The 12,003-nt window shown below is 37.0% G+C and overlaps 1 protein-coding gene across 2 annotated transcripts in view; it reads left to right on the forward strand.

The window, feature by feature from the left end:
- Nucleotides 1-1,847: 1,847 nt before the first annotated feature.
- Nucleotides 1,848-12,003, forward strand: part of PDE7B (phosphodiesterase 7B) — a 290,852-nt gene continuing 280,696 nt past the window's right edge. The window contains exon 1 of one of the 2 annotated variants that reach the window (XM_032484995.1): nucleotides 1,848-2,318. In XM_032484995.1, the coding sequence (XP_032340886.1) occupies nucleotides 2,298-2,318 (21 nt within the window). In that variant the 5' untranslated portion in view covers nucleotides 1,848-2,297. The remainder of the gene's footprint in view (nucleotides 2,319-12,003) is intronic. The other variant, XM_032484997.1, reaches the window with a different exon arrangement.

Consider the following 12,003-nt stretch of genomic DNA (forward strand, 5'->3'; position numbering starts at 1 on the left):
AGCTGTGTTCCAGTTTGTTCAAGCCAGGATCCTGGGAATTATCCTTGATTCCTCTCTTTCTCTCACACCCCACATCTTGAAATCCTGCCTATGCAGACACACACACACACCCTCCAGAATCTGGCCCTCTCACCTTCTCCACTGCTTTCATCCAAAGTCCAGCCATTACAGAAATAGCCTCTCACTATTGGTCTCCCTGCCTCTACCCTCGCTCACCTATGGTCTATTTTCCCCACAGAAGAAGAGGAAATTCCCTAAGAGTTTAGCTCAGATCCTAGGCATTCCTTAGTTCAAAGCCCTCTGATAGGTTTCCCATCTGAGAATAAATTCTAGTCCTTTACCTGGCCTGTAAGATACTTCCTGATCTTGTCCCAGACATTATTATCTTCCTGAACCCATTTCTTCCCTTTGCTCATTGTCTTCCAGCCACCCTATTTTCCTTTTAGTTTCTTGAAAATACCAAGCATTCACTTGTCTCAGGTCTTTACATGGCTTCCTCTGCATGGAGCACAGAGACACAGATGACCAGCTTCTTCCCTTCATCCGGGCCTCTGCTCAAAGTAGCTTTATCAGTGTGCTTCCTTGATCATCGTACCTAAAATGGCATTCACATGCGCACACACAGTCTCTGTGACCTTACTTTCCTTTACTTCAAAGCCCTTGTTACCAACTAACATTACACATTTACTTATTTGTATTGCCTGTCTTCCCCCTTCCTCAAAATATGAACTACGTGACAGCAGACACCATCTGTTTTGTTCACTGCTGTATCCTCAATATCAAAGATGAGCCCCAGCATCTGCAGGCTTGCTTAACCCTGGCACATAGAATCTGAGAGAGATATATAAACACTTTCTTCCCCAAAGAATCAGTATTCCTATTTGAAAAAGGACCCTGGCCTTTCTTGAGTGTTGTGCTTACCCCCTAACACATTTGCTGTGTCTAAAGCAATGGAGAAATCCGATTGGGCATTCTGGGTCACATGCCTCCTTATAGTTCTGTTGGGGGGCTGTGGGGAGGTATTTGTGAGGAATGCTGTGCAATCTATAGATAGAGAAAGGAAAGTTTCCAAAAGGAAAAAAGAGGCTCTGTTAGCAGAATGGGGTAGGGGGTGGGGGAAAAGGGAGGGGATATGGGGGTGGCAGAAACAACAGATGGTCACCACCGAGATTTTCCAGAGTGGGAAGAGAAACACAGGGATGAGCTGGGGGCTTCTACCTGGTAGAAGAAGTGTCCCTAAATAACTGTACCTCCACACACTTTGGGAGAGGATATACTGAAGCCCCGGGCATGCCAGTGTGGCATCCCTGTGCCCCGCTCCTTGAATGACTCCCTGTGGGGAGCTGCGGGAGGGATCTCTGGAGTATGAATACTCCTGAGGCTTCACCACATACGCTGGAGGAAAGAGAGAAAAGCAGGGATCAGCCGCGTAAACATGATTTCTATTTTTCACTGCCCACAATATTATTCACCAGCTCATTTGTGCAATTCTGCATCCATGGCTATCAAGATGAACAACTCATCTGGAGGTAAAGGTAAATGAATTAGTTCAAAAATAAGCAACAGCTAGGAAGTGAGCACATGTACTTACACTCACACTTGGGGGAAAAAATAAATCTTGCTGCTCTCATTTAGCTCATTTCTTATCTATTTTGTTTTTGATATACCTCACTGCAAGGTATTTTAAATGATTCAGATTGATTTCCGAAAATAGAACATGTTTTTTGGGTTCTCTGGAGAGCGGGGTGCCCCAGCTGACCACAGGCACACACACATTCTTCCCATAGCACAGCACTTTAAAATTAATAGCACATGCAGAGGAAAAACTAAACCCTTTGACGTCACTCTCAAAATGAGGAAACATAAACAGAAAAGGCTCCACTCCAGTAAGCTGCCAGAGTTGAAGCCGATTGGTCTCTGCTTTTCCTTGCCTGTGGCAACTGACAGCACCTCCCAGCCTAGCAGGCCGGCTGCCTGCTCCCCCAGCCAGTCGGTGGGTCTGGGCACTGCAGCGGCTGGGCTCCGGTCCCAGGGCTTGCCTGGGAGAAGCGTGGTGTACTCACCCCGAGAGAATCTCTGCTGCCCTCCTACTTTCCCGGGCTCTCTGTGGACTTTCGGGCTTCCTCCTTTCCTTTTTTTTTTTATTTTTTAATTTTTTAATTTTTAATTTTTAACTTAATTATATTCCTAATCCTGGATGAAGTTGCTGGATTCTGCAGCACAAGTCTTCATGAACAAGCAGCACCGCTCAGAGATTTCACGGCATTCAAAGGTCACAGAACTGCCACTATGGTTAAATGTCTTGTTTAATGGTTGAGGTAGGTACAACGAATTTCAACGGCAACTCATTTTTTTTTTTCTTGAGAGAATCAGAATCACAGAGAGTTGGCAGGAGTTTTATTTGAAATGAACATATACGTATATATTTTTTGGTCTGTGATTGTTACTACAGCAACCAGCTTTTGAATTTCCTTCCTTTTTCTAAGCGAACTGACTAAACATTATCTCTTACCCTGAAGTTAACTGTTTCATTCCAAGCAGCCTAATGAGACACTCTGGCTTTTTCTCTGTGCTTTGAGCCTCTCCTGAGGAGGGTGGCTTTTCGTTCTTTCTTTTCTTAATGAATGCAATATTTCTTCTCCACTGTAAATCTTAGGGTTGAGTCACTTTTTCTTTTTGGTGGGACAGGACAGGAAAATATTGGTTAAAAAATTGGTGAGGGTTGTGGAACAGGGAAAAAGAAAATCCATTTTTCTCTTGAGTTTGTCATGTTGGTTGATAGATGAAGAAATTAGTATGAAGAGAGGAAGAAGCTGGTATTGAGATGGAAGGTAGAAAAATCTATTGAAGGTATGTCAGAAAAGGAACTCTTGAGGAAAGAGGACTTTATCACCTTGTTGCATTTTTTAAAAACTGTTCTGGATTTAGAAATCAACAGTGGAGATGCAGGCACTGAGTTATAGGATCAATGATTTAGATCCCATTATTCATAAAGGAAAAGAAAAACTTCTTTATTAGCACTGCAAATTTACCAATTATCTTTTCCTTCAATACTTGAAAGCAGAGTGAGATATTTAATTAGGCACTTGAGTGATTGAGCCTAGGGACTAATTAATCACCTATAGATTCTGTTCTACATATGTTCAGCCAGAATGATGTTTGAAATGTTAGAGTAAGCCTCTTTAGCCCTGAAGGCAGGCATATGCATTTACATACAGTAAACTGCTAAACATTGCAGGAAGCAGGGCAATTAAATCCAGGGCTAATGTTGTTTTCAATTGCATATTATTATTATGGGTTGAGAGGGACCCTGCTAAAAATCAGTCCTGTCCAAAGGGTCCATTATTGTAAGAGCAATTCAAGTAATACGCGGTTAACATGGATTTCCTTGTTACCCTTCTTGAAGTTATGCAATAGCAAGTGAGATAGGATTATTTGAGACCATTACTCTGTTTCCAAAATTTCATGACTTTTTTCAAAGGTTTCTATTCTCAACATTGAGAGAAATTTTAAAAACTGGGTCATATTAGTAAGATTAAGCAAGGTGTAAAACTCATTGTGCATTTCAAAGGGTTAACAAAATTAACTGCATTAATGAGTGTAATGAGTGTAATGTACCAAGTTAAGAACTGCAAAAATATTAGCTCTGAAATGCAGAGGATGTGCTGTGAATGGACAATTGCTTTTCTGCAGCGCCTACTGGGAAAACAAGGACTTTGTGTGTTGCGAATGCCTAACTGCAGCTCCTCCATTTCCTCTGCTTTATCTTTTATTACCGGCTGGTGAAACAAAGACGGGTGTCAGTAGTTATGTCTTGACTGACATTTTCTCTAATAAAATGAAGTAGCTTTTTGTCTGAAGTAGAAGCCCAAAGTTAACGAGTTGCAACTCCAAAGCCTGTATCCTCTTTATAAGGATTTTTACCTGACACTGTAAGCTGTGTGATTTCAGAGTGCACTCACTCAGCTGAACAACATGAGACAAAATCAGTGGTGACTATATGTCAGCCAATTAGCTGGGAGAAACTCTTTTTTTGAATCAAGTTACTTAGGACAAGGGTGGAAAAATCCAACATGTGTCAGGAGTAGACATCAACTTAGGGAAAATAATTGTACTGGTACATCTTGTGATGCCTTACACGGTGTTCAGCACAAAGTTCCCCATTGTCAGCTCTCAATAAATACCTAGTTAAAATGTTTGCTGAGAATTTACCACCCTTCATATATTGTAAATTAAATAATTTTTAAATATGGCATTTTCAACTGTCTTTGAACAAAGTTTTTGGTGTTAGTTCAGCCTAAAATATGATCTATGTAGGAGGCCATTCCAAACGTGGATTGATGTTCTTTTCAGCCAAAGGACATGTTACCCCAAACAGATGCAAAAGTAAAATGACCAAGTTTCCTCAGAGTGAGAATATACCACCTGGAAAATGCCTCTGCCTAGTAATTAATCTTCCGAAGTTGCATTTATTGTTAGCCAGGCTCAAATCACAGGGGAAGCTGCTTGTTGACTCACAGAACATAGTGTTGGAAGGAATTTATTAAGCAGTAAACTAATTCCAAGCAAGACTAAAAGGATTTCATTATATTAAAGAGACGTGTCAAAATTAAAAGTCAGAATAGACTTAATAACATCTAAACGTAAAAGCTAACAGGTATCCTAAGTGGTTCAACTCATAGTGACTTTGTGGGGGGTAACTTATTGGGGGAGGTAGGTAAATTATTGAAGAACCCTCGATACATAGAAATTTTTACCCAAAGACTCCACTGTTCCATGGATTCAGCTTATATATCCCAAACAAGTCCATGGACAAGTAGAAATCTCTCTTCTAGGAGGCACATTTAGCTGAGGAAGAAGGGATCTGGCATTTAGAAATGTGATGAGACCCTCCCCATCAGCGCTTCTCCATGGTGGCATTCCAGTCTCTCCTCAGAGCCTTCCCTTGGGCATCCTTACTTCTCCTAAGAATATGCCGTAGGGAGCAAGTCTGTCATTCATGTGGGAGCTGCCTTGGGGTCAGTACCATTGGCTTTACAATCATCTTAGTTGGCTTTGTCAACACACTAACTGATTTTTGAAGTGATACCTACTTGGTATATTAGCAATCTTTAAAGTGGTTGATACGGAAATTTGGGGGAAAGAAGGGAAAAAAGGATGTAGAAACCCAAGTTGACTGACTATCTACGATGTACCAGGCATTGTTAGAGATATGAATAAGGAGAATTAAATGTGTCAAAGTTCTAGTGTATAGTCAAGGCATTTATATTTTCAAGAATCATTTAGATGTCTAAATGACTTAATTTGTACTTAGAAAGTGACTGCATAAAGCGCACTGAAAAGAGCAGCAGAGATGGGGGACCAGTGGGCACCTTCATTCAGGCTCTAACTAGTTGGGTGATTCTGAACCACTTGTTTACTCTTGACCTCAGTTTCATCACCTGTAAAAGAAATTGGTTGTATTGGGTTATTTCCTTTTTTTTTTTTAATTTTTAAACATTAAAAAAATTTCTTTTGGAGGGGGAAGTGATTGAGATTGATTGATTGATTGATTGATTTAATGGACGTACTGGGGATTGAACCCATGACCTCCTGCATGCTAAGCATGTGCTCTACCACTAAGCTATACCCTCCCTTACCTGTATTGGGTCATTTCTAACAATTCTTTTTTAGATCAAACTTTTCATAGCATTCTTACTTGGAGTTTTTAAAAAATTCCATCTATATATAAAAATGTGAAAGTGTAATCTTTATTCTGAAAACATTACTGTGTGCTTCTAATATGTCAAGGGCTGTGCCTGTTGAGGTGAAGTAAATAAAAAGATAAGTGATAATTCTAACCTTCAAGAAACTTACATTCTGGTTAAATAAACAAATAGAATCTGTGTAGAGAAATGGAGGAAGAAAGGAGTGTTTGGAAGAGAGGTGGTGATGAAGAAAAAAAACAGAAGAGGTGACTTTGCAAATTAAATTTGAGGGAAAAAAATTAAATTTTCTGGTATATATTTATTTGTATTATTAGGATCTTTAATATCATCAATGGGAGGCATTGTCATTGTTTGGAAGTGATCTATTTGTAATGGTGTTTTTTAAAAAATATAACGCTAAAGAGAGCCAAAGTTTTCCTGTTGGTTGATTAAGCAACTGTACAGGTTTGAGATGGCAAATTAAATCAGTGCTTTGGTATCCTCTCCATCATGACTTGGACTTGGAACCCCTAGGAGTTCTAGAAAATGAGAGTCCTTTGAGAATTCTGACAGCAGCCCCAGATGCCAGTAGTCATTTGGTACAAGCAAGGAGAGTTCCCAAGTTGTGATGGGTTTGAACACTGATCCAGTGTAGTGTCGTGAGAATGTCCTTGGTGTCAGGAAGCCTCCCAGAGTTCAGAACTTCCAGAGATGACCTGTGAGTTCAGGCAAATTTCTTACACTTTGGAGGCCTCAGTTGCCTCATCTTCAAAATAAGACTCTTGGAATACTTCTGGGACACCCTTTTGCTTTCCACATTCTGTGCTTCACCCTGACAAGATTAATACTGACTCATTAGCAATAATTTTTATTCTTCCATCTCTTCCATCCTTTATTTCTGCCACGTCCCTTAAAAGTTTGCTTTTACTCAGTTACCCAAATTTACATAATTTCACCTCCAGATACCCTCATTGCCAAGGAATAACAAAATCAAAACAAGGTCCTGGGTTTTAGAGAATTTCTCCCCAGGAGGACTGTCACTCCCCAAGGAAGATCACTGTCCTCCCCGCATTTGTCTCCTCTGAGGCTGAGGTGCTCCTCCGCGGCAGCAGCACACCTTGAGACAGTAAAGGGGTGTGCTTTGTATTCACTTGTAGCTAGGGACTGCAGTGTGACACAAATGCCTTTTCCCTAAGTGCCAATCACTGTCCTAGATTTTCTGTATTATTTCTCTTAATATCTCCCCAGCTTCAATTCTGGTTTATTTAGAGAATAACTAAAAACCTGTTGATAACTAAGTGGGAGGAAGCCTCAGAAGAAGAATGTTTTTAGTAAATTGGTTGTCCATTGAGTATCTGCTCTGAGACCTCGCCTCTGTGGTACACGGAGGCTGCCTCACCCTACTGGTGGGATTTGATGCAATTCAGTTCCTCTAATCCAGACACTGGTGAGATCCTACTTGGGTCAGAGCATTCCTGCTGGCATCTCCTCTGGATACAGGTTTACAGTAAACATCTCAAGTATGGAGAATAGGGAGCAGGGTTTGTAGTTTCAGATTAACCTAAAAATAACATGACACAAAATACATGTAAGTCTATTAAACAGTATGTAATTCTTAGTATACTAGTATATAAATACCCCAGTATTTTAAAAATCAAAATCCTTTCATGGATGCTTTATACATTTATTTGCAGACAGTATGGAAGTATGAAAATAATAGCATTAGCCAATATACCAGTAAAGGAAGTTCATGCCCCTCTATCTCTCCCTCTCCCCTCCGCCCATTCCTTCTTCCTTCCCCTCTCCTTTCTTCCCTTTCTTGCATTTGTAAGGAGAAGATGCAAAAACTTAAAATTGGTAATGAGCTTTTGATGGGGTTTCCTTTTGTAAAAGTTAAAGTATTGTTTGTTTTAGTCTTTCCTTTGTAGTGGTTGGTGAATTTGCATAAAGTTTTTCCTTAAATTCATGTTCAGATTCTTTTCTTACTAATACCATTTGTGTTTTACATTCATAGTTAAAGTATTAGTAAGAAATATATAAAATATCCTTTCTACAGGGTGAAATCATCATTACCTGCCCACTGCTTCAGTCACTTGAAAAAGGATTCTTTTCAAAACAGGGGTTTATACATGACTTAAATATACCAAAGGACTCTATTTCAATACAAATAAATAAATAAATATACTGAAGGGTATTTAAGAATTTTGAGTTTTAAGAATTCCTCTTTTTCCCTGGGATAGGAGGTGGAGTCTAGGGCCAGTCTGGCGTGAGGGGTGTTTCCATAGATTCTGGTGGTAAACATAAGGAGGTTAACACATACCTGAATTGGTCAAAATTTGATATCTAAATATACCAAGTGTTCAGTGTTTTACATATTCTTTGATCCTAGTAAATCTTAGTCCAAGAACATATCAAATTATATTTATATTTTTGGCTTGTTTGTAATATAAAAACTCAGAAACTACCTAAACTTAGTAATAGGTGAGTTGTTGAATACATATTTTGAATCCATGCGTTAAAATACTAAATAGGTATTTAAAATAATAATTTAGATTTTCATGCACAGTCTGGAATGATTTTCAAGATGTATTAAGTGAAAAAAAAACTCCATTAACATTTGTATAACTACTTATACACATTTAAACACACTGACATAAAAGTTCTGGAAATTCAAATAAAAAACAAGTTTTGTCCAGGCTCTGGGAGAACTTTGAGCACGGGACAGGAACGACTGTCATCATATATATACTTTAGAATTCTTCAACTTTTCTCCCCATAAATTTACTACATGCACAATGGAAAAAAATTATAGATATTTATTATTACGTGATATTTAAAGTTGAGAGAAAAATTAGAAAGTAAAAGAAGGAGTTCTGTTTTTTTAATTGCTTTATTAGCTCTTCCTTCAATCCTATTAAATTTCTCCCACGTGCCTTTGACACAGCTGGGGAGCACAGCACGACCTGGAAGTAAGAGTCCTGAAGTGAGGAGATAGGGAGCGCATCTCTCCTGCTTCAGTAACTTTGAGCCAATCATTGCTCAGGGCTCCCATTTCCTCCTGAACAAAACAAGAGGTTTAGTCAAGCTTGAAGTTCCTTCTGGCTTTCCTATGTGCTTCAGAATTTTCATAACAAAACTTTTCTGATCTGTTGCTTGTCCAACTATTTGGGACCTTTCTCCGTAAACTTGAGTTTACGTATTTTACTCTTATGTATTTTTTTGGTTTGATCACTTTAACTAAATTTTCTGTTTTAGAATTGGTCGATTTGGTTTACTTTTTCAAATTAATTAAATATGCCAAATTTACATTTATTCAAATTGTGTTTAGGGAAACCATACATCATAGATAGACTTTTTAAATTAAAATATGCTATAATATCATTTATTCATAAAGCAGTAGAGAACACTATTTGTATTAAGATGCGTAGTTTGTACAGTAATGTAAGCAACTAGTGCTTCAGTTTGAATATGATTTATACGTTTCTTGGTTTTCCAGGAGAAAAAAAAAAAAAAAAGCCTTTCATTTCCCTTTCCCATTATGCCACTTGCCAGCTGTGTCCAGTCAGATGAAAGAACTCAGTCATTCACAAAAGTGTAGACGCATTCTCATAAGAGGAGATGCTGCAGTAATACAGAGGTCTAAAGAATGCCTCGATTTAGAAAAGGTCATTAAATTTAAGAAAAAAAGTTGTTTTCCATGGGATGGAATATAGTATATTTCCATGTCTTTCAGATTAGTATTCTTGCTTTTTCAATCAGGTAAAGAAAATTTCAATTTAGTTTTCAGTTTGATTTGGAAAATTAAACATTTGTTATTTTAATTATTTAGTAATTTTTATTTTCTATTTTTCTAGACCTCTTGTTGTCTGGAGTAAAGAACAATCTTTAAGTTAAAACAAAAGGGAGTACATCAGAAATTAATACAATATTGTAAATTGACAATACTTCAGTTAAAAAATTTAAAAATAAAAGGGCTAAACACAAAACCGGAACTTGTATGAACGGAGTTTTGAATGACATACTAACTTTTTTCTATAAATCCTTTTTAATTATTTAAAAAATTCTTAATCATTTAAAAATAATCCAATGACTAATAATAAAATAATTGAGAAATACTGTCCTCTTTCTCATTTATATGTTGCTTCTCAGTGCCTGTGTGTGAGTGCATGAGAAAGATCGAGGGCAAGACCCTTCTCACACTTGAAGACAAATGCATATAGAAACTTTTTAATGGTATTCGTGCCAAAAACAGTCAGTTGGAGAACATAGCCTATTTAAAGTATGTCTCCTTTAATGTAACGCTTTTAAAAATAAGTCAGATGTACTTATTGAACTAACTGACAATAATACATAATTTTGAAAAGTTCAGTTTGCACATTTTATGTGGAGGGAGAGAAGGGAAAGCAGGAAGAAGAAAACGAGGATCAGACTTCCCTCAAGGAACACTGACCTTGTAACCTAAATCCCTGAGTCAAGTTCCAGACGCTAGCCTTACTAAGGGTAATACTTTTGGCAAGTTGTGTAGCAGTTTTGACTTTTAAATCTCTTAAATGTGAACTTAAAATGAGGTAGCTTTATGTTCTGAAGTTTCTAGGATTTACTTACTGCGCACACAGATGTATTGGCTTTCGTATGTAATTAATTGCTTAGTTCACAGCACAAATGTCGTATCACTTCTTTCTTGGAACATGCCTGTTAGGAAAGGATTCATTATGCCCATTTTAATGGCAAGAAAATTGAGGTTCACAGAAGTTAAAACTAATAGAGTCAGAATTCAACACCAGTTTTTTAAATGACAGTTTTTTAAATTTTTATATGGTTCAAATGCATTATGTTTAAATCTATCTTTGATCATTCTAAGCATGAGTTTAAAAAAGACTTCTTAAATTATTATACAAAACATAAAAATATTTGCATCGAAATGTTAAAGCAGGCTATTCAATTTATTTACAGATGGTTCCAACATACAGAGGAAACATTATTTCATTTTAAATTCATTCACAGTGGATGAATCTGACATTTTTCAACTTCAGAAGTTTTGTTCTGAGAGGCAGTGTGTTGTAACGGCGAACAGTGCGGAATCTGGCGCCATTCACTGTGGTTCACTTATTAGCTCTATGATCCTGAGCCAGTTAATTTCTCTGTACCACACTCTACTTACAAGATGAAGGTGTTTATAATATCTGCCTCATACAGTTTTTGAGAAGATCAAATGTGTTGCATTTGTAAAGATCTTAGAACAGCGTATGAAAGATAGTAATAAACATCATGTATGTATCAACTGTATTACTTGCATACAAGTTATGAAAATTATTTCATGGAGTTATAACCATTGTGTATATAGTACTGTTGGGTGCTTTAAACACTTAAGAGAAATAGAGTTTTTTATTTTCTTTCTAAGCTATGGCACACATACAGAGAAATACTCAACATACAAATGTACAGAATGTTTCACTAATTATAAATGGACTACTGTGTAACCATTACCCAAGCCAAGAAATAAAACATTATTATAGTATTGCCACCTGAGAAATCACATCATGCCTCCTCCAGTCTTTCATTCACTGTTATACTGTGAGGCTTATTGGGTTGTTGCATTTGGCTGTATTTTGTTTTCATTATTGCATAGAGTTTAATTATACAGCAATTTATTCGCCCCCTCTACTGTGGAAAAACATTTGAGTTCTGTCTAGTTTTTAATATTATGACTCATAGTGGCTTGCGTATTCTTATACCTGTATTTGATACACCTGTGCATGTATTTCTGTTGCACATGTACATAGGAATTAGTTGCTGGGCCACAGAGAATGTTTATTTTACTTCAGTAGAAAATTCAAAACTACTCAAGGTGATTAAAATAATTTACACTCCTACCAACAATGTAGGATAGTTCCTTTCTTCACTAGCCTTACATATTAACATTAGTAGGTGTGTAATGATAGCTTATCATGGTTTTAATTTGCATTTTCCTGACTATTGATGAGTTTGAGCAATTTTGCACATGTATATTGGCCATGTACATATCCTTTTTGTGAAATGTCTATAAACAAGTCATTTATATATTAGGTCATCTATTGCACTGAAATTTTGTAATTAACATGAAGTTGTTCATAATGCTCTGCTTTAATATTAGTCTAACTTTTTATTCTTGCTGTTGGTTTGTTGTGTCATTTCTGTTTTTATTGTTTTTGCTAGCAGTTTTGCCAGGAAAATTATTAATTTTATTAGCTATTTTAAGTAAATACCTTTTGATTTTTTAAATCCTCTTTATTTTTAATTTATTTTTATTTTTTAAATTTTTAAAATATTTTTTAAA

Source organism: Camelus ferus, chromosome 8 (genome assembly GCF_009834535.1).
Source record: "Camelus ferus isolate YT-003-E chromosome 8, BCGSAC_Cfer_1.0, whole genome shotgun sequence".
NCBI lineage: Eukaryota > Metazoa > Chordata > Mammalia > Artiodactyla > Camelidae > Camelus > Camelus ferus.